General features: G+C 47.2%; 4 protein-coding genes across 6 annotated transcripts in view; 3 read left to right on the top strand and 1 right to left on the bottom strand.

Annotated features, from left to right (window-relative positions):
• The window catches only part of cldn15a (claudin 15a), a 4,389-nt gene extending 534 nt beyond the window's left edge, over positions 1–3,855 (top strand). Inside the window, exons 2-5 of the mRNA XM_034915357.2 lie at positions 1,014–1,178; positions 1,362–1,443; positions 2,270–2,380; positions 2,719–3,855. Coding sequence (XP_034771248.2) covers positions 1,014–1,178; positions 1,362–1,443; positions 2,270–2,380; positions 2,719–2,833 — 473 coding nt within the window. The 3' untranslated portion in view covers positions 2,834–3,855. The remainder of the gene's footprint in view (positions 1–1,013; positions 1,179–1,361; positions 1,444–2,269; positions 2,381–2,718) is intronic.
• An 813-nt stretch (positions 3,856–4,668) lies between these two features.
• dnajc3b (DnaJ (Hsp40) homolog, subfamily C, member 3b) lies at positions 4,669–18,066 on the top strand. Of its 2 annotated transcripts, XM_059019138.1 has the most exons (13): positions 4,669–4,948; positions 5,070–5,157; positions 7,166–7,276; positions 7,913–8,037; positions 9,232–9,306; positions 9,862–10,005; positions 10,605–10,786; positions 11,402–11,521; positions 12,088–12,193; positions 12,678–12,798; positions 13,286–13,418; positions 14,013–14,161; positions 14,603–18,066. In XM_059019138.1, the coding sequence occupies exons 2-13, from the start codon at positions 5,073–5,075 to the stop codon at positions 14,752–14,754; spliced, it is 1,503 nt and encodes a 500-aa protein (XP_058875121.1). In that variant the 5' UTR covers positions 4,669–4,948; positions 5,070–5,072; the 3' UTR covers positions 14,755–18,066. The 2 variants fall into 2 exon arrangements, with proteins under 2 accessions (XP_058875121.1, XP_033863342.3); XM_034007451.3 differs by having other exon boundaries at positions 4,669–5,157.
• A 779-nt stretch (positions 18,067–18,845) lies between these two features.
• On the bottom strand, positions 18,846–21,193 carry LOC117404580 (N-alpha-acetyltransferase 38, NatC auxiliary subunit). 2 transcript variants are annotated; one of them, XM_059019137.1, is made up of 3 exons: positions 21,089–21,193; positions 20,058–20,223; positions 18,846–19,426 (listed from the first exon to the last, which is right to left on the bottom strand). In XM_059019137.1, exons 1-3 carry the CDS (start codon positions 21,131–21,133, stop codon positions 19,314–19,316), a joined length of 324 nt encoding a protein of 107 aa, XP_058875120.1. In that variant the 5' UTR covers positions 21,134–21,193; the 3' UTR covers positions 18,846–19,313. The 2 variants fall into 2 exon arrangements, with proteins under 2 accessions (XP_058875120.1, XP_058875119.1); XM_059019136.1 differs by having other exon boundaries at positions 20,058–20,226; positions 21,089–21,187.
• The window catches only part of LOC117967978 (cytochrome b5 domain-containing protein 1), a 7,691-nt gene continuing 6,377 nt past the window's right edge, over positions 21,187–22,500 (top strand). The window contains exon 1 of the mRNA XM_059019135.1: positions 21,187–21,670. Within this exon, the coding sequence (XP_058875118.1) occupies positions 21,550–21,670 (121 nt within the window). The 5' untranslated portion in view covers positions 21,187–21,549. The remainder of the gene's footprint in view (positions 21,671–22,500) is intronic.

Here is a 22,500-nt window from a genome sequence, read left to right as displayed (position 1 = left end):
GTATCAAACCGTCCCACGACTCCCTGTCTGGTGAGCGACCTGAAACCTGGTCTCCTGAAACAAAGCTCCTCAAAGTTTATTATTATTAGTTTATTTATCAGACGTCTTTATCCAAGGCGACTTACAGAGACTCGGGTGTGTGAACTATGCATCAGCTGCAGAGTCACTTACAACTACGTCTCACCCGAAAGACGGAGCACAAGGAGGTGAAGTGACTTGCTCAGGGTCACACAATGAGTCAGTGGCTGAGATGGGATTTGAACCGGGGACCTCCCGGTTACAAGCCCTTTGCTTTAACCACTGGACCACACAGCCTCTTAAGTGACGTTGTGGGTACTTAATAGAGCAGGGGTCCCCCAATCCTGGTCCGGGGGACCCCCCCTGCTGTGTCTGCTGGTTTATATTCCAACTGAGCTCTCAAATTACTGAACTAGACCCTGTATTGAGCTGGTAATTTGCTTAATTAGATTTTTTTTTTACTTGTATTCGGCTACCTAAAGAGTTCAAGTCACTGATAAAATGTTACGGCTAACTTGAAGTCTGCAAACGGTTTAAGAGCTGAAAACAAGATAAACATGTCTAATTAAGCCAATTATCATTTCAATTAAAACCCACTGGTATAAACGGTCAGTGTTGTGCAATGAACGGCCCGTTAAGAATTCATAGATTGGTCTCTATATACAAAGAGTTACCTCACGGGCTATTAAAAGAGTATTATTATTATTATTATTATTATTATTATTATTATTATTATTATTATTATTATTATTATTCTTATTATTCCCCAGGCACTGTGAATTATTATTATTATTATTATTATTTATTTCTTAGCAGACGCCCTTATCCAGGGCGACTTACAATTGTTACAAGATATCACATTATTTTACATACATACATACATTATTTTACTGCTGCCCGTTTTCTGTAAGGGTGATCCGCGCCGTTGCTGCGGCGGGTGCGCTGCGGTTTGAATCGCGCATCATTGCCGCGGTGTGCGTGTTTTTTTCCCGCAGGTTACTTGCAGGCGAGCCGCGCGTTGATGATCACGGCGCTGGTCGCCGGGACGCTGGGTAACGTGGCGGCCATGGTGGGGCTGAAATGCACCAAAGTGGGCGGGGACAACTACGTCTTCAAAGGAAGGGTCGCGGGAGTGGGCGGGGTCTGCTACCTTGTGGAAGGTGCGTGCGGGTTTTGAATCTAAATGCATTGTAGTTTAACCCATTAAGTACCGGGTTTACTTTGTCATTTTTGTCATTTAAAAGCTGTTATTTGCTCCTTAACTATATTGTCACGGTAGCTTCACTTGGCCCCTATTACATTTTTTTTTTAATTTAGTTTAAATTTTACTTTCTCGTTTGAAGGTCTGTGCGCAATGGTCGCCATCTCCTGGTACGCCTTTAACATCACCAGGGAATTTTTCGACCCTTTATATCCCGGAACAAAGTAAGTGATGCTACCTGGCTCAAAAAAACAACTCAACAGCTACAGAGACATAGCTCTTAGATTAAGGAGGCGAGTTTCCCTCTCGGTGTGTTACGAGCTTTAAAAACGTAGTGAGATTGCTTTATATGGGGAGGGGAGGGGAGGGGGAGGTAGCATCATGTGAGGCTATCATGCATTTGTTTGCTAGTCTTTCATATGTCCCTATAGATATAAAGACAAGAAGAGAGTTGGGGATGGGGTTTGGGTTGGGGTTGGGGTTGGGGTTGGGGTTGGGGTTGAGGTTGGGGTTGGGGTTGTAGTTGGTGTTGGGGTTGGGTTGGGGTTGGGGTTGGGGTTGGGGTTGGGTTGGGGTTGGGGTTGGGGTTGGGGTTGGGGTTGAGGTTGGGGTTGGGTTGGGGTTGGGGTTTGGGTTGGGGTTGGGGTTGGGTTGGGGTTGGGTTGGGGTTGGGGTTGAGGTTGGGGTTGAGGTTGGGGTTGGGGTTGAGGTTGGGGTTGAGGTTGGGGTTGGGGTTGGGTTGGGGTTGGGGTTGAGGTTGGGGTTGGGGTTGTAGTTGGTGTTGGGGTTGGGTTGGGTTGGGGTTGGGTTGGGGTTGGGGTTGGGGTTGAGGTTGGGGTTTGGGTTGGGGTTGGGGTTGGGGTTGAGGTTGGGGTTGGGGTTGAGGTTGGGGTTGGGGTTGGGTTGGGTTGGGTGGGGTGGGGTTGGGTTGGAGTTGGGGTTTGGGTTGGGGTTTGGTTTGGGGTTGGAGTTTGGGTTGGGGTTGGGGTTTGGGTTGGGGTTCGGGAGGGGGCTGGCTGCTGGGTTCTGACCCGTGTCTCTGTGTGGTAGGTATGAGATCGGACCTGCACTCTATATCGGGTGGTGTGCTGGCACCATGGCTCTGATCGGGGGGTGCTGTCTGTGCTGCTCCTGCAAACAGGGAACTGCCGACAAGCAGTCGTGAGTCACAGTGCCGCGTGTGCGTCTGTGTGTCTCTCTGTGTCTGCATCTGTCTGTCTGTGTATGTGTCTGTCTGTCTGTCTGTCTGTGTGTGTGTCTGTCTGTGTGTCTGTCGGTGTGTGTGTGTGTCTGTCTGTTTGCGTGTCTGTGTCTCTCTGTCTCTGTCTGTCTCTCTGTCTCGCTGTCTCTTTGTCTGTCTCTTTGTCTCTCTGTCCCTCACATCCTTCATTCCTTTCATTCTTTTTTCCATTCCTTTTTCCATCACGTTCTTTCTCTTCTTCCTCTGCTCTTTCTTTCGTTTCTTCTCTCTCTCATTATTTCTCCCCTGTGTGTTGCAGTGCGTATTACCTCGCTCCGAGAGGAACGATCATGTCTGCTACACAGGCATCCCGGACCGGGAAATACCCCTCTGAGGCGGGAGGGACCAACTACGGGAGAAACGCCTACGTGTGAGACCCTGAGGAGAGCGGCCCCCTACCCCCCCGCCCCCCATCCTCCCCCCGCCCCTCCCCAGCTCTGCGCTCAGTCACTGAGCTCTCCTCCAGCTCTGACCCCTCTCCTGCTGGCACGGCTCAGCCTGACCCAATAACTCCATGACTCTTACCTGTTGTGCACCTGCATGTGTTATCTCGAGGTCTCCAACCTGGTGAAACGCATCTGAAGTGTTTTTTTTTTTTGTGTGGTTTTGTGTTACGCGATATGTTTTTAAGCAGTGCAGAAATGAAAGAATCAAGGAGCACGTTTTGTTTTGAAATTGTTATTTAAGATTAAGGCCGTCTCTCTAGAATAGAATTTAAATCACGGTGCTTAGCCTTATAAAAGTTCCCCACAGTAAAAGCATTGCACAGAGAAAGCATGGTAAAGCATAGGGAAGCATTGTAAAGCACAGAGAGGTGTGGTAAAGCATAGGGAAGCATTGTAAAGCACAGAGAGGTGTGGTAAAGCATAGGGAAGCATTGTAAAGCACAGAGAGGTCTGGTAAAGCATAGGGAAGCATTGTAAAGCACAGAGAGGTGTGGTAAAGCATAGGGAAGCATTGTAAAGCACAGAGAGGTCTGGTAAAGCATAGGGAAGCATTGTAAAGCACAGAGAGGTCTGGTAAAGCATAGGGAAGCATTGTAAAGTACAGAGAGGTGTGGTAAAGCACAGGGAAGCATTGTAAAGCACAGAGAGGTGTGGTAAAGCATAGGGAAGCATTGTAAAGCACAGAGAGGTGTGGTAAAGCATAGGGGAGCATTGTATATATTGTTAAAATTGCTAGAAAGGTAACATTGAAAAAGAGAGGAGAAAGAAATTGCATTTAATTATAATATTTAATTTTCCCAGATTGCACCCTTTTCTATGAGAGATGCTGTTTTTTTTCCCAGTGTGCTGTTAACTGGCAAATGCTTTAACATGTCTGTTTGTGTCTCCAATCACTCTGTTCTGTATAATCACACAAGTCTGATGTTATATCATTAAACTTTTTCACTGTGTTAGTGGTGCATGTGTGTGGTATTATTATTATTATTATTATTATTATTATTATTATTATTATTATTATTATTATTATTTATTTAGCAGACCCCTTTATCCCAGGAGACTCACGCAGGTGTTACAGGGCAGCGCAGGGTTACAATGCAAGCTTCATATTGAAACACAGTGTAGTTTACAGCCAGTGCAAATAATAACACTACTAGAATCCAATATGAACTAGGATGCTGTGTATAATAATAACATTACTAGAATCCAATATGAACTAGGATGCTCTGTATAATAATAACACTACTAGAATCCAATATGAACTAGGATGCTATGTATAATAATAACACTACTAGAATACAATATGAACTAGGATGCTGTGTATAATAATAACACTACTAGAATCCAATATGAACTAGGATGCTCTGTATAATAATAACACTACTAGAATACAATATGAACTAGGATGCTGTGTATAATAACACTACTAGAATCCAATATGAACTAGGATGCTCTGTATAATAATAACACTACTAGAATACAATATGAACTAGGATGCACCAGGTTAGGATCACAGCGAGTTATCTCTACAGTGTTAGCAGTGCAATAGTGCAAGGATGGCGCATCAGCTGAGGATCCAGTGACGTGTCCTTGCTGTGCTGAAATGACAGACTTTTGAAAAGGATTCAGCGAGTTCCTGTGGGATCAGACACGCCAGACACATTCATTTTAAGTGATCATATCATCACTAGACAGCAATACCCCCAATTTATTTCCAGCTGCCGTACCAAATTTGCACTGTATCCCTTTAAAACAGCGAGCCCCGTAAACTTCAGCGGCGTCCAATCAGAAGCTCCCACGCCCGTGGATACCGGGCGCCCGTGTTTTTCTGAACTCCAGAAACGGAGTTTCGTTGCGAGTCTTTGCGTCGCAAGAAGAGAAGCTTAAATAGGGACGGCGACACTCGAGGGTTACTTCAGTTGTGGGAAAAATAAAATAAATAAATAAATAAATAAATAATAATCACACGTCTATATACCGATTTGTTTAGCAGAGTCGGAACCTTTGAGGCGGAAGCACAAGCGAGCGTGCCGGCGGATTTAGCAGGTTGGACCTTTCAGAATACCAGTACTTGAGAGTCTCGACAAGGAACATTTATTATTATTATTATTATTATTAGTATTAATATTAATAATTATTTACCGTTGTGTTTGTGAGTCGTGCGCAGAAGATGGAGGCGGGCCGGAGGAGAGGGCTGAGCGGGATCGTGTCCTCTCTCTCGCTGCTCTGCGTTATACTGGACCTGCAGTTAGACGGTAAGTGATTTATATTGAATTGTTTAATATATCTCCTCTTAAAACGAGATAACTTCGATTTTATTAAATACATGTAAACGAGCACTAGGTCCACGTCGGCGCAAAAAAAAAAAACCAAAATAAGTTCAGCTGAACTCCTCACACAGTCCAAAACAAGGACAGCAAAACACAAATATACAATCAAGTGTGACAGTTATAGTTTGTTTTATTTGACAAAGTATTCGATCGTTTTAATGGTTTTATGTTTGTTTTTTTTAATCAGTTTTATTAAAAACCGTGAAAGTATTCGCTGGAACCGGATCCTTGGCAGATTTGTACCCGGTTCCAGTGAATACTTTAATGTTTTTTTTTTAATAAAACTGATTAAAAAACAAACATAAAACCATTAAAACGATCGAATTCTCACCGGTTTCTTCAAGTTTATCCCCGGAGTGTGTTTATAAAACGGGTTTTTAAATCTGCTGGCACTAACTGCAGGCAGTGAAACACCGTCCGGGCTGAAGAAACATTTGAATTTTATTGACTTGATGTTTTAGAGAAAGTGAAACGGGTGGTTTTATATTAAGAATTTGTTTTGGGCCGTTACTGACAGCAGCTGAATCTGCCCTCTTCGGTGCCAGTAAGACTCATTTATTTGTTAATTTGGACCCGTTTAAAGACGGGAGAGGTCAACAAATAAATCAAAATAAACCTGGCCGGCCCAGCTGTGATAGAATTGAAAACCTGTCTGCGTTATGCGTTATTTTTTCAGGAAAAAATAAATCTCACTAGCTCACTTATTTTATTTCTGTATTATTATTTTTTTTAAAGTGTACACACACACACACCAGGAAGTCCTCGGTAAATTACACACCCAGGAAACGAAGTTTAATAACTTCTGTCGCAGGTGAATGCGAGGCGCGTCACACGCAGACGGGTCGAAGCTGCGCAGCTTCACCGTTTGCTGTACGAAGCGAAGGACGCATCGTGACGCAGCGCTTTTGACTGCGCAGCTGCGTCGTTCACACTTTTGAATGCAGACTGCATTCGGGGGAGCAGGGGACAGGGGCAGGAGGGGACAGGGGAAGGGGGGGAGGAGGGGACGGGGGGAGGAGGGGACGGGGGAAGGGGGGAAGGGGGGGAGGAGGGGACGGGGGAAGGGGGGAGGAGGGGAAGGGGGAAGGGGGAAGGGGAGGAGGAGGGGACGGGGGAAGGGGGGAGGAGGGGACGGGGGAAGGGGGGAGGAGGGGAAGGGGGAAGGGGAGGAGGAGGGGACGGGGGGAGGAGGGGACAGGGGGAGGAGGGGACAGGGGAAGGGGGAGGAGGGGACAGGGGAAGAGGAGGGGACAGGGGAAGGGGGGAGGAGGGGACAGGGGGAGGAGGGGACAGGGGAAGGGGGGAGGAGGGGACAGGGGGAGGAGGGGACAGGGGAAGGGGGAGGAGGGGACAGGGGAAGAGGAGGGGACAGGGGAAGGGGGGAGGAGGGGACAGGGGGAGGAGGGGACAGGGGAAGGGGGGAGGAGGGGACAGGGGGAGGAGGGGACAGGGGAAGGGGGAGGAGGGGACAGGGGAAGGAGGAGGGGACAGGGGAATGGAGGGGGAGGAGGGGGGGAGGAGGGGACAGGGGAAGGGGGAGGAGGGGAAGGGGAAGGGGAAGGGGAAGGGGGGACAGGGGAGGAGGAGGGGAAGGGGGGGACAGGTTTTAAAAAAAATAAAAAATAAATCAAAAGCGAGGTCGTTTGTTCATCTGTCCTGTCAACCAACAGAGAACCCAAAATGGGGGGAGTTTTATGGGTTAGAGAGCTACTGGTGAGAGATATTATTTGAGGTATTTTAGAATGACAAGGTGATGTTTTGATTGAACAGCTCACGTGACACGCCCAAACACACACTACAACACAAGTGTACAGGAATACTTTTTTTTGGTGGAGGAACTTACAATCTCTGAAGTAATCCTTGTGTGTTCAATACGGACCTGACGTTGCTGAAGAGCTCGCTGCCCCCTGCTGACGGGTGTGTGTGTTTGCAGGGCTGCTGGGTGCCAGCCATGCTGAGATCGAGCAGCACTTGGAGATGGGACGGAAGCTCCTGGCTGCGGGGCAGCTGGCCGAGGCCCTGTCTCACTATCACTCCGCCGTGGGTAAGTGTGTCTGCAATTACTGGAACCCAAGTCATTGTATTTATCTTGCTCTTAATTGTATTAATACTTGTACTGTGATTCTTGAAATGTATTTTTCGTTTACGACTGTAAGTCTGCTAAGAAATTAATAATAATAATAATAATAATAATAATAATAATAATAATAAAATTACACACACACTTTTAACCCTTTTGTCCCTCAAGGGGTTAAATCTCAATGAGAATTTGTCTGATCTGTAATAAATAATAATAATATCCCTTGTAATGCTTATTATTATTATTATTATTATTATTATTTAGTCATTCAGCACACGCTTTTATCCAAAGCGACTCACAGAGACTAGGGGGGGTGAACTCTGCATCATCAACTGCTGCTGCTGCTGCTGCTGCAGAGTCACTTCCAATAGGAGCTCGTTTGTTTGACGTCTCATCCGAAGGACGGAGCACAAGGAGGTGAAGCGACGCGCTCAGGGTCACACACGCACACACACACACACACACACACACACACTCACACACAGGGAGTCAGTGGCTGAGCCGGGATTTGAACCTCCTGGTATCGAGCCCCCTTTTCTTTCACCGCTGGACCTGCGAAGCCTCTCTGATCTGCGTGCTGTTTCTGTGTTGAACTTGCAGAAGGAGATTCGAAGAACTACCTGACCTATTACAAGCGCGCCGCTGTGTTCCTCGCGCTGGGCAAGTCCAAATCCGCCCTCCCTGACCTCACCAGGGCCATCCAATTAAAACCAGACTTTCTGGCAGTGAGTATGCTGGTCGTTTTTTACCTCTGTGCTTTACAATGCTTCCCTATGCTTTACCAGACCTCTCTGTGCTTTACAATGCTTCCCTATGCTTTACCAGACCTCTCTGTGCTTTACAATGCTTCCCTGTGCTTTACCAGACCTCTCTGTGCTTTACAATGCTTCCCTGTGCTTTACCAGACCTCTCTGTGCTTTACAATGCTTCCCTATGCTTTACCACACCTCTCTGTGCTTTACAATGCTTCCCTATGCTTTACCAGACCTCTCTGTGCTTTACAATGCTTCCCTATGCTTTACCACACCTCTCTGTGCTTTACAATGCTTCCCTATGCTTTACCAGACCTCTCTGTGCTTTACAATGCTTCCCTATGCTTTACCACACCTCTCTGTGCTTTACAATGCTTCCCTATGCTTTACCAGACCTCTCTGTGCTTTACAATGCTTCCCTATGCTTTACCAGACCTCTCTGTGCTTTACAATGCTTCCCTATGCTTTACCACACCTCTCTGTGCTTTACAATGCTTCCCTATGCTTTCACTGTGCTTTATCATACAGCATAGTGTAATACAGCACAGTGACAGCATGGTAAAGCACAGGGAAGCATTGTAAAGTATTGAATGCCTGGTATATAACAACCAGGAAAGCATGGGGACAGGAGAAACTACAAAAATACCATGCAGCGATTATATATTAAAAAATAAAATAATGCGTTTATTGCTGTATTAACCTGCAGGGGGCAGTGCAGTGTTTCTGTGGAGATGCAAATTGTGCATCTCTGTGTGGAAGCTGTAGAGCAGCGCCCCCTGCTGTTTCTGCTGGTTTATATTCCAACGGAGGTCCCAGTTACTGAACTAGAACCTTCATTGAACTGATTATTATCTTAATTAGACCTTTTTTTAGTTGTTTTCCGCTCTTAAACAGCTGCAGATTTCAAATTAGCCGTAACATTTTATAAGTAACTTTGAACCCTGCAACTGTTTTAAGAGCTGAAAACAATTTTAAAAAGGGTCTAATTAAGCACAGGATCAGTTCAGTTAAGGGTCCAGTTAATTAATTGAGAGCTCAGTTGGAATGGAAAGCCGGCAGACCACAGGGGGGGTACCCCCCGGACCGGGTTTGGGGTCCCCTGCTGTCGTGTGTGCGTGCGTGCGTGCGTGTGTGATCGCTCTCCCCTTTCCCTTCCTGTTCCTCCAGGCCAGGCTGCAGAGGGGAAACATCCTGCTGAAACAGGGCAGCGCACAGGAGGCCAGGGAGGACTTCGAAGCTGTGGTGAGAGGGGGGGATGGGATGGGGGGGTCCGTTTACCACGATCCTTTTACAGCAGTGGTGTCACACTCCAATCTTGGAGGGAGGGCCGTGGAATTAGACCAATTAGTTAATTGCAAGCTCGTGGGGGGGGGGGGGTCAGGGGGTCAGTGAAAGCCAGAAGACATTGCGAGCCCCCCAGGAGCTGAGTATGACACTTTGCATGATATAGAGGGCTGTATTTATTTTGTAAAACAAAAAAGCAGCTTATTCTGTGGTTTATAAATCAGTATTTTAAAATATTTCACGATTTGAAACAGTTTTTATTAAAACGGACAAAAATATGAAATAAGACTCCTGTTGCACAGCAGTGTCACCCAGTCCAGGTTTTACTACCAGCTTGATCAGCCCCCAGTGTGTCTAGGTAACAAGCTCAGGTGTGTCTGATTATTAAACTCCTAGTGAAAACAGGACTGGATCACACTGCTGCGTGACGGGAGTCTCATTTCCAGCCCTGTTGCAGTACCTGTAGTTGTTAGTAATCTGATCCTGTCTCGTGACCCCCCCCCCCCCCCCCAGCTCCTCGGTAACCCTGGCAACGAGGAGGCGCGGTCCCAGCTGGCGCTGACGGGAGAGCTGGAGCGGCTGAGTGAAGATGCACAGGCAGCCTACAGACAGAGAGACTACCAGGGCACTGTCGCTGTCATGGAGAGAGTGATCGAGGTACGAGTGTGTGTGAGACAGACAGACAGAGAGACTACCAGGGCACAGTCACTGTCATGGAGAGAGTGATCGAGGTACGAGTGTGTGTGAGACAGACAGACAGACAGACAGAGAGACTACCAGGGCACTGTCACTGTCATGGAGAGAGTGATCGAGGTACGAGTGTGTGAGACAGACAGACAGACAGACAGAGAGACTACCAGGGCACTGTCACTGTCATGGAGAGAGTGATCGAGGTACGAGTGTGTGTGAGACAGACAGACAGACAGACAGACAGACAGAGAGACTACCAGGGCACTGTCACTGTCATGGAGAGAGTGATCGAGGTACGAGTGTGTGTGAGACAGACAGACAGAGAGACAGACTGACTGACGACCAGGGCACTGTCATGGAGAGAGGTAGGAGGGGTGTGTGTTACTCCGAGTGTGTGACTGATACCTCCCAGTATATCCGTCCCTGTATATACGTCTGTGTAACTCTCCCTGTCCCTATATATTTACATGACTGTCCCTGACTCTCTGCGTCCCCCTGTCCCTCTATAGAACTGTCCTGTCCCTCTATATAACGGCCCCTTCTCTCTCTCTCTACACCCCACCCAGCTGTCTCCCTGGGACCCGGATGCGAGGGAGCTGCGCGCTGCCTGCTTCATTGAGCTGGGGGAGCCCCGCAAGGCCATCCAGGACCTGAACCCCACCACCAAGCTCCGCAACGACAACCGGGCCGCCTTCCTGCAGCTGAGCCGTCTGCATTACAGCCTGGGAGAGCACCCGGACTCCCTCAGGTCAGGGCAGACCCAGAGGAGCGGGCCCCTGCGGACTGGCGTTGATCCCTGAGACCAGGGGTCTCCAGTCCTGGTGCTGGGGGGGGGGGGGGTCGCTGTCCCTCCTGGATTTTGTTCCAGCTCTGCCCTAAATTAATTTAATTGGACCCGTGAAGCTTCTAATAAGCGCTGAACAGTTGGATCAGAACCCAGGAGGGACAGCGGGCCCTGCAGGATCATGGCTGGAGACTCCTGCCTTGGACGGTGCAGAACCATTGCTGTTGAGGGGGTCCGTTAGATCAGGGGTCTCCAAACCCCGATCTAGGGGGGGACCCCCTGTGTCTGCTGCTTTGAATTCCAGCCCAGCTCTCAATTACTGAACGAGACCCTTCATTGAACTGAGAATGTGCTTAATTAGACCTTGTTAATTGTACTCGGCTCCTAGAAAGTTGCAGGTTTTTTTTCTCCCAAATTGCTTAAGAAATTGTATAGTGAACTTGAAATCTCCAACTGTTTGTTTTAAAAGCTGAAAACAATTCAAAAGGTCTGATTAAGCAAAGGATCGGTTCAATGAAGGGTCTAGTTCAGTAATTTGAGAGCTCAGTTGGAATAGTTCTGTGGGTTTTTTTTTTTCAGTCAGGTGCGCGAGTGTCTGAAGCTGGACCAGGATGACCAGGAGTGTTTCTCTCATTACAAGCAAGTGAAGAAGCTGTCCAAGCAGTTGGAGTCTGCAGAGCACAGCATCAGCGAGCAGAGGTGAGGAAGCGGTTCATAAGCATTTTACTTTTCATGAATCTGTGCTATCGGTGATCCTAGACAACAGAGAGTAAATTCAATCGGACGTATTTATTAAGGTGTGCATTATTCAAAGATTATTATTATTATTATTATTATTATTATTTAGTCATTCAGCAGACGCTTTTATCCAAAGCGACTTACAGAGACTAGGGGGGTGAACTCTGCATCATCAACAACTGCTGCTGCTGCTGCTGCTGCTGCAGAGTCACTTCCAATAGGAGCTCGTTTGTTTGACGTCTCATCCGAAGGACGGAGCACAAGGAGGTGAAGTGACTTGCTCAGGGTCACACACACTCACTCACTCACTCACTCACTCACTCACTCACTCACTCACTCACTCACTCACTCACTCACTCACTCTCACACACACACACACAGACACACAGACACACTCTCTCTCACACACACACGCACGCACGCACGCACGCACGCACGCACGCACACACACACACACACACACACTGGGAGTCAGTGGCTGAGCCGGGATCTGAGCCCTTTTCTTTAACCGTTTTGTGATCCCAAAGGTACGAGGACGCGATCGAGAAGTACGAGGCTGCGATGAAGACGGAGCCCAACGTGCCGTTCTACACAACCAGAGCCAAGGAGAGGATCTGCCACTGTCTGTCCAGGGTAAGAGACAGCCAGCCTGGGCTGGAGAAACACTCGGAGAGACTTCTAGTCACTGTCAGTCATTGAGTTCACACTGAGGATGCTGAGAGAGACTTCAGTGTGAATTCAACGACTAATGCTTTGACTAGAAGACGCTGAGAAAGACATCTAGTGGAAACGTTAGCCATTGAATTCACACTGAAGACGCTGAGAAAGACTTCTAGTGGAAACGTTAGTCATTGAATTTACACTGAAGACGCTGAGAAAGACTTCTAGTGGAAACGTTAGCCATTGAATTCACACTGAAGACGCTGAGAAAGACTTCTAGTGGAAACGTTAGTCATTGAATTTACACTGAAGACGCTGAGAAAGACTTCTAGTGGAAACGTTAGTCATTGAATTCACACTGAAGACGCTGAGAGCGAGTCTGCAGCGCTCAAGGCCTGTGAAAGTAGGCGAATGAGTTTTAAAACGCTGTCCTGGTTGTTGGCTCCCCTCCCCGCAGAGTAAGAGAGCGAGAGAGGCCATCGAGGCGTGCTCGGAGGCTCATCAGAGAGACCCGCGAAACATCTTCATCCTCCGAGACCGAGCAGAGGCCTTCATCCTGAACCAGGAGTACGAGAAGGGTAAGCCTTCATCCCTCCATCCATCCATCCATCCCTCCATTCTTCTATACCTCCCTCCTTCCTCCATCCCTCCCTCCCCTCCATCCATCTACTCCATCCATCTACTCATCCCTCCATCCCTCCCTCCATCCATCTACTCATCCCTCCCGCCCTCCATCTATCTATCCCTCCATCCATCTAACTGCCCCTCCCTCCTCCATCCATCTACTCGCCCCTCCCTCCTCCATCCATCTACTCATCCCTCACTCCCTCCATCTACCCCTCCACCCGTCCATCACTCCCTTCACAATCGAGGAGCAGTATGTGAAAGGTAAGCCCTCACTCAGATTTCCATTGTTCTCAAACAAGGCCGTTCAGAAGCCACACTTTGGATCGGGAATCTTTTTGTACGAGTTTGCAGAATGTCAGAGCTGTGTTGGTTTTTTTTTTTGTTTTTTGTTTTTTTTTTTAAATGTTGTTCTAATCCCTCCCCTTCCCTCCTCCCCAGCTGTGGAAGACTATCAAGAAGCCCGGGAATTCGACGCGGAGAATCAGGAAATCAGAGAGGGGCTGGAGCGCGCCCAGAAACTCCTCAAACAGTCCCAGAAGAGAGACTACTACAAAATCCTCGGGGTGCACAGGTACGCTGGGGTAACGGGCCGAGGCTCGAAGACGCTTTTATCCAGAGCGACTTCCAGAGACCAGGAGGGTGAACTCTGCATCATCAACAACTGCTGCTGCTGCTGCAGAGTCACTTCCAATAGGAGCTCGTTTGTTTGACGTCTCATCCAAAGGACGGAGCACAAGGAGGTGAAGTGACTTGCTCAGGGTCACACACACACACACACACACACACACACACACACAGGGAGTTGGTGCTAAAGATCTAACTGTCCAGTACAGGAAGGGGAAGGTTACAGTAATGCGTTTCACCCCAAACAACAAACACCCCCCTCTCTCTCTCTCGCTCTCTCTCTCGCTCTCTCTCTCGCTCTCTCTCTCGCTCTCTCTCTCGCTCTCGCTCTCTCTCTCTTGCTCTCGCTCTCGCTCTCGCTCTCTCTCTCGCGCTCTCTCTCTCTCTCGCTCTCGCTCTCTCTCTCTCTCTCGCTCTCTCTCTCTCTCTCTCGCTCTCTCTCTCTCTCTCGCGCTCTCTCTCTCTCTCTCTCTCTCTCTCTCGCTCTCTCTCTCTCTCTCTCTCTCTCTCTCTCTCTCTCTCTCTCTCTCTCTCTCTCCAGAAACGCAAACAAGCAGGAGATCACCAAGGCGTACAGGAAGCTGGCGCAGCAGTGGCACCCGGACAACTTCCAATCCGAGGGGCAGAAGAAGGAAGCGGAGAAGAGGTTCATCGACATCGCCTCTGCCAAAGAGGTCCTGACAGACCCAGGTAAAAACAGGGACGGAAACCAGACTCCCGTCACCCAGTCCAGGTTTTACTACCAGCTTGATCAGCCCCCAGTGTGTCTAGGTAACAAGCTCAGGTGTGTCTGATTATTAAACTCCTAGTGAAACCAGGACTGGATCAAACGGGAGTCGCACCCTGAGAACATGGCGAGAAGTTTCTTTAAGCCAGAGTCGAACCAGATAGCGTGTTTTTGTAAAAATGAAAATCCGGGAGGGGGGGGGGGGGCGGGGTTTGTGTTTCTTTCAAAACCGCACGTTTCTAGACCTGCGTAATTCCTGGATCTTTGTGGGAGAGACATTTATGGAGCGGTTTTATTGAAATGTAATCAGGTGTGATAGTTTTGATTGGATGCTTCCATTGGACGGGTAAACACTGTGGCCATCGTGTTTAATTATTATTAATTATTTATTTTATTGTTTCTAGAAATGCGACAGAAATTCGACGCGGGCGAGGATCCCCTGGACCCCGAAAGCCAGCAGGGAGGAGGGGGGGGAGGAGGGAACCCCAACAGCTGGCCTTTTGAGTTTAACCCCTTCGGTTCTGGGAACTTCCACTTCAAATTTAATTACAACTGAAAACAAACCTGGGATCGCGTGGGAACCTGCTGACTGAGCCGAGGGCTCTGCGAGGGAACGGTCGAACCACTAGCCGTCTGAAAACTCTCTTCCTGATCAACAGAAAAAACAGAACCCTCTTCCTTTTCTTATGCTTCTATGTTGAAGGCTCGTCTTTGTTGGGGGAGATCAATTGCTTCAATCTTTAATTTCACACACACTGCTGTGCAAAAGTCTTGGACAGATTCTGGAGTTGCAATCTGTATCTGGATGTTCTGAGCTTCAACAATTTACTCAAAGCCTCCTCTAGTGTTTTCCACGATTATAACAACTTTGACTGTTATTAATACAGCCGTAGTTAGGATGAGAAGAAGCCAAGCATGTCATTTTAGCAATCTATAATTCACATTGATCAGAATCTGCAAAAAACGTGTGATCCCAACAACTCACAGTAAATATACATGAGCAGCGAAACCATCGCATTTACACAGCGACGCGTCCAGTAAAAACCCATTTCAAATGTATACATGACGTGAGGTTCTGTAGATGGCGCTGGTTGATTCTGTGGTAGTATAAACACCCCCCTCCCCCGAAAAAAAAATGTGCAAAATGTCTCTCAAGACTTTTCCACAGCAGTGTGTAATGTGTAATTATATATATATATATATATTGTTTTTGGTAAAACTCTCATCTTCCGGGTTGATTTAAACGCTGTAAAAACCAAAGCGTTTTCTTTCTTTATTTTTCTTTTAAGAGACGTTTTCTTTTTTTTCAACATTGCTTCAATCTTGATTTATGGCTGTGGGTTCTTTTTGTTTTTTTATGAAGTAATGTTCTCATCCGTAAATATTAAATCACTCCATGGGCAATTTAGAAATAGTTAAAAAAAACTACATGAATTCAGTGATAATGTTTCCACTGGACTTTTTTTTTTTTCTCTCTAAGACCACTGAAGGAATTCTAGTCACTGTTTCTAATTGGATTTTCTCAAGCTGCTTCAAATCACACGTCCTTCAGCTGGATTTTATTTTTTCCATCCAGCACATTTTATTTTTGATTTTGCACCTTTTTAAAATTGTGTGTGTGTGTGTCTCTCTCTCTCTCGCTCTCTCTCTTGCTCGCTCTCTCTCTCTCTCGCTCTCTCAGTACCTGATGTAGAATCCTCTCTTGGTGTCTGTCTCGCGCTCTCTCTCTCGATCTCTCAGTACCTGATGTAGAATCCTCTCTTGGTGTCTGTCTCGCTCTCTCAGTACCTGATGTAGAATCCTCTCTTGGTGTCTGTCTCGCTCTCTCAGTACCTGATGTAGAATCCTCTCTTGGTCTCTCTCTCTCTCTCAGTACCTGATGTAGAATCCTCTCTTGGTGTCTGTGTCTCTCGCTCTCTCGCTCTCTCAGTACCTGATGTAGAATCCTCTCTTGTTGACTCTCTCTCTCTCTCTCTCTCTCTCTCTCGCAGTACCTGATGTAGAATCCTCTCTTGGTGTCTCTCTCTCTCTGTCTCTCTCGCGCGCTCTCTCTCTCTCTCTCTCTCTCTCTCGCAGTACCTGATGTAGAATCCTCTCTTGGTGTCTCTCTCTCTCTGTCTCTCTCCGCTCTCTCTCGCGCTCTCTCTCTCTCTCTCTCTCAGTACCTGATGTAGAATCCTCTCTTGGTCTCTCTCTCTCTCTCAGTACCTGATGTAGAATCCTCTCTTGGTCTCTCTCTCTCTCTCAGTACCTGATGTAGAATCCTCTCTTGGTCTCTCTCTCTCTCTCAGTACCTGATGTAGAATCCTCTCTTGGTCTCTCTCTCTCTCTCAGTACCTGATGTAGAATCCTCTCTTGGTCTCTCTCTCTCTCTCAGTACCTGATGTAGAATCCTCTCTTGGTCTCTCTCTCTCTCTCAGTACCTGATGTAGAATCCTCTCTTGGTCTCTCTCTCTCTCTCTCAGTACCTGATGTAGAATCCTCTCTTGGTCTCTCTCTTTCTCTTTCTCTCTCTCTCAGTACATGACACATCAGAAGCACGTTAATAGATTTCAATAGAAATAAGTGAGAGTGGTTGCCATGGCATCAAAAGTCCAGAAGTACCTCTGCGGTTTTGTTTTCAAACACGCGTTCCCTCGACGCAGGCGTGTTACACAGAGCGGAACGTCGGGAAGGTGGGGGGGATAATATATAAATATTAATACATGAATAGGATTTGTTCAAAAGAGGCAACTTCCTATATGTGTATATATATATGTGTGTGTGTGTGTGTGTGTGTGTGTGTGTGTGTGAATATGTCTGTCTGTCACTGAGGGAAGATCATGTTTTCTTTGGTCCTGGTTTCACACACCCTGTCTGGCACTCCTCTACTCTCTCATGTTCCCTTTAGTCCTAGTGCTAATCGTGGAGGGGGGGGTGGGGGTTGTGAAACTAGCCGCTGGTTAATTATACCATTAAACTTGCAGCCTGTAATCTCCCATCAGCACCGCTGTTTAAAAGAAGGATGTGAAGGAAGTCACATGACTCCGCGCCTCGCAGCGCGTTTTGTTCTTGATGAAATCCGGGGAGTGTTTTTGTCTCAATTTTTGTTAAATTGCCTGCCTCTTGTTTTTTATTATATTATAATATGTATTTTTTTTTAATGATGGGTCTATTTAGAGGTAGGTAGAACATTTTTAGTTTTTAGCAGAATTTACATTTAATACCCGAGCGGCTCTCGCCTGCCCCTCTAAAGAATAAAGAAGATGGATTTTGATCAAAATCTAAGAGGTGCGTCTGTAATGTGATAAATATATCTGAGGAGAGTAGAGGCCAGTATTGGCGGTGAGGGAGAGAAAGAGGGGGGGCTTCTGGAGAGCGGATCAGGTATTAAGTGAATTTCCTTGATTGGTTCAGCCTCCTAAAACTCAGGCAATATCCCTTTCAGTTCTGTTAAAAGCGGACGGCCACTCCCTGCTGTCAGCCGGCTCCGCATCAGCGATCTGAATCCGTTCCTCTGCTTAAAGACGCTTCACAGCTTTAGGAAACGGAGTGGAGTGATATTTAGCAGCGTGAGGATGCCTGAGTTACGGGACGGACTGTCCTTCACGAATCTCCAACACCACCCCCCGTTTTCTGCCTTGTAACTCTGAGGGTTAAATCAGGTGGTTTGTTTTAATTAGAATTTTTTTTTTGTATTATTTGTTTGGTTCTCTGGTTCATATTGTCCTTTTGTTGAAGTGGGGGGGAGGGGGGAGGGGGCAGGGGGTGCACACGTGTCCCCTGTACCTCCAAAGGGTTTTAAAGCTCCGTCTGTCTCCTGTCCTCTGAGACATTTACTTGCACAACCGTCTGAAATAAACATGTGGGAGCTCACGGAAACCGAGAAGCTTGTGTGCCATTTATTAAACTCTGCAGCTTCTGAGGAAATTCTGAGAGACTAGGGGGGTGAACTCTGCATCATCAACTGCTGCTGCTGCAGAGTCACTTCCAATAGGAGCTCGTTTGTTTGACGTCTCATCCTGGAGGACGGAGCACAAGGAGGTGAAGCGACTCGCTCAGGGTCACACACACACACACACACACACACACACACACAGGGAGTCAGTGGCTGAGCTGGGATTTGAACCTCCTGGTATCGAGACCCCTTTCTGTAACCGCTGGACCCCCGAGCCTCCTGTGATTTCTTTAACGGAGGGCAGAACCATATACAATGTTATGAAAAATACGCGTTTATCCCAACGTGTGTTTCTGTGCAAGCTGCACATTTGAGAACTACAGCGGCTGTTCTCCTAGCATCCCTCCATTCATTATATAAAAAATTAGGGATGAGGTTCAGAATAATTTTCCTTTAAGGTCTCGCTGAACCAACACATTTCAATAGAAAGCCGGCTGAACATTTAAATCACACTTTCTATTGAAATGTGTCGGTTCAGTGAGACCTTAAAGGAAAATTATTCTGAACCTCTGTATTCGTCCCATCCCTAATGATTCGCTGCCTCTGTATTGGTCCCATCTGTCTTGCAATCCAAGCCAGATACGCGAGCTTTCATCCCCAGGCAGAGGGGTGGCGCTGTTCACAAACACAGCACTGAGTTGTTACTAAACTGGACCAGACTTGAGACTGGACCAGCAATCGGGCCTGGAGAAAAGAAACGAAAGAGACTGTTTTGTGGGGGGGGCGGGGAGCCCCCAAACTTTCATTTTATTACCAAGAGAACACATTTCTTACACACACCTATATGAACTTACTGAGTAATGCACAGGCGCCTCCAGCACAAAGTCCTTGTTTTTTTAGGGGGTTTCTTTCAAAACCGCACGTTTCTAGACTTGTGTAATTCCTGGATCTTTGTGGCAGAGGCGTTTTATGGAGCTGTTTTGGGTTCGCTACAGTACGGTTGCTTTTAAATTTAAACATGTATGCTGGTCTGACTGGATGCTTCAAATGGACGGGTAAGTACTGTGGCCATCGTGTTTATAAAAAGCGTCACTGTAATTAACCCGTTAAGTGCCACGGTCCTGATTTGAGGACCGGCTACTCTGTAGGGTCCAGTCTGACTCTGTCCACCTTTACTCAAAGCAGCTGAACTTTCAAAGCCTGGCGGTCCGGTGAGCCCGGTTCCGGGTCCGAGGGGATCAGAGGTACTGGGAGGAGAGGAGGCTGTCCGATTCCACTTCAATGGAGACGACGTGATGCCCCGGAATCATAGCCAGCCCTAAAATCCGGGGCTCCCCTTGAGAGAAGGAATCTGAAAACCAAACACAGAGGCGTCTCATCACTAGGGAGCTGAACCAAACACAGAGGCGTCTCATCACTAGGGAGCTGAACCAAACACAGAGGCGTCTCATCACTAGGGACATGAACCAAACACAGAGGCGTCTCATCACTAGGGACATGAACCAAACACAGAGGCGTCTCATCACTAGGGAGCTGAACCAAACACAGAGGCGTCTCATCACTAGGGAGCTGAACCAAACACAGAGACGTCTCATCACTAGGGAGATGAACCAAACACAGAGGCGTCTCATCACTAGGGAGATGAACCAAACACAGAGACGACTCATCACTAGAGAGATGAACCAAACACAGAGGCGTCTCATCACTAGGGAGATGAACCAAACACAGAGGCGTCTCATCACTAGGGATCTAAAGAAACTCAAAGCGACCTCTGGTGATTTTACAATCGGACCTACAGCTCGGGACAAAAGTTTTGAATCACTTACAATTTTAGGATTGAGACCAAAAAATAAAAATAAATTAAAAAAATGATATTAGATAAGGTTTCTGCGAAGGTAGAACTGCAGGGTACAAAAAAGGCGGCTGATAAAATGAAAAATATATATATAGGGGAGGAGCGGTTCGGATCCTGCTGGGGTTACCTGTGGGTTTCAGGAACTCCTGCGCGGATCCCAGGATGACGTTGCAGTCACGGTCGCTGCAGAGGAACAGCCCGACCAGCGTGCGTCCGTCAGTCATGCGGATCCGCATGTTCTTGTTCAGCAGATCCTCCAGCTTCAGCGTCTCCTGGGAGCAGAACTCTCCGTCCTTCTGATCCAGAAGGAAGGAGGGGACGAAAAGACAGGAGTGAGCGCCCTGGGGTGCTCCACACACAGGAGTGAGCGCCCTGGGGAGCTCCACACACAGGAGTGAGCGCCCTGGGGAGCTCCACACACAGGAGTGAGCGCCCTGGGGTGCTCCACACACAGGAGTGAGCACCCTGGGGTGCTCCACACGCAGGAGTGAGCGCCCTGGGGTGCTCCACACACAGGAGTGAGCGCCCTGGGGAGCTCCACACACAGGAGTGAGCGCCCTGGGGAGCTCCACACACAGGAGTGAGCGCCCTGGGGTGCTCCACACACAGGAGTGAGCACCCTGGGGTGCCCCACACACAGGAGTGAGCGCCCTGGGGAGCTCCAAACGCAGGAGTGAGCGCCCTGGGGTGCCCCACACACACACACCGTCTGTCTTATCAGTAACCAATCAACTGCTGCTGCTGTTGCTCCCTGATTGATTGACGTGTTCTACAACCAGTAACAAGTTTGAACCCCAATGACACGCCCTATGCAGGAGGAGGAAGCAACAGGACAAGACTAACTAGGAAAACTACACTGAGAAAGTCCTTTATCCGAGCGCAGAAAGCAGGCGACGTGTGTGTGTGTGTGTCTCAAAATGAAACATTTGAGACCCACGTAGTGAATTATAAAGAGCACGCCACTGTGGTCCAGTATATTCAGCCGTTCACAGTAAAACTCGTAATATTGTACACAAAGTATCGTTTCTGTTTAGCATCGAAATATACCAGTAGTTTTTTTTTTTTCTGATCTATCTGCCCACCGCTAGTCAAAATCAGCATTGCACAATTAGTAATACGCTGCCTATCCCCGTGCACTACACAAACAAACCCGTTTACCCCCGTGTTAATGGGAGCTCCGTCCCCCTCTTGCACGGCAGCCATCGGGTTGTTCCTCCCTTGCAAGAGCTGCAGCAACTCTCGCGAGATTTTACTAGATGCACGACGAACTACCGCGAGATCTAATAGATATTTTTATTGTGATGACGTAAAGGAAGGTTGACATTTTTTTTTTAGTCGTTCGTGAATAGTCTTTTTTATTTTATTTATTTATTTATTTTAAAACGCCACTGCCGAAAACTGGCGATACGGTTCCTTTTATAATATATTTATAAATTGTAAAAAAAAAAAAAGACTACAAATCCCAGAATACCTTGTTTTTGTAGTCGACTTTAGGGTAAGGGGGGTGTTTGGTTTCCAGGGCAACGAAGACGCAAAAGTTCTGTCCATGGATACCAGAATTATAACGCGCCGAATCATATGATTTATTACTAATAGTTTGGGCTCAAAACAAATGAATAATGAAGAATACGAAATATTACACGCCGTATGAAGTCTCGTTACACAACACCATTGACGATATCTGGGTGTCTTATCTGGGTAAAGTTTATAACCTAACGCCGCTGATAAAAGAGCATGCAGGTAAGAGACCGCAATTCAGTGTGTCACAGCACTGTACACATTTACTGGTAAAAATGTACTTATTACGCTCTCTGTTGGAGAAAGGCGCCGCGTGTTTGTTACCCTAACGCTATGTTTATTCTCCTTTTGCATTTAGGAAATGTATGTAAATTGTGTGTACTCCAGATTTGATAACGTTTTGACAAGGCAACTTCACAAACTCCACCACTGACACTGTTTATAATAATAATAATAATAATAATAATAATAATTCTGATCGATAAAAAATGTATATAAATGGTAATACAAAAAAGCATAGGCAAGCATTGTAAAGCACAGAGAGGTCTGGTAAAGCATAGGGAAGCATTGTAAAGCACAGAGAGGTCTGGTAAAGCATAGGGAAGCATTGTAAAGCACAGAGAGGTCTGGTAAAGCATAGGGAAGCATTGTAAAGCACAGAGAGGTGTGGTAAAGCATAGGGAAGCATTGTAAAGCACAGAGAGGTCTGGTAAAGCATAGGGAAGCATTGTAAAGCACAGAGAGGTCTGGTAAAGCATAGGGAAGCATTGTAAAGCACAGAGAGGTCTGGTAAAGCATAGGGAAGCATTGTAAAGCACAGAGAGGTGTGGTAAAGCATAGGGAAGCATTGTAAAGCACAGAGAGGTCTGGTAAAGCATAGGGAAGCATTGTAAAGCACAGAGAGGTCTGGTAAAGCATAGGGAAGCATTGTAAAACACAGAGAGGTCTGGTAAAGCACAGGGAAGCATTGTAAAGCACAGAGAGGTGTGGTAAAGCATAGGGAAGCATTGTAAAGCACAGAGAGGTCTGGTAAAGCATAGGGAAGCATTGTA

The sequence above is a fragment of the Acipenser ruthenus genome, unplaced genomic scaffold (genome assembly GCF_902713425.1).
Source record: "Acipenser ruthenus unplaced genomic scaffold, fAciRut3.2 maternal haplotype, whole genome shotgun sequence".
NCBI lineage: Eukaryota > Metazoa > Chordata > Actinopteri > Acipenseriformes > Acipenseridae > Acipenser > Acipenser ruthenus.
The sequence above is the reverse complement of the archived record's forward strand: the minus strand, read 5'-3'. Positions and strand labels throughout refer to the sequence as shown.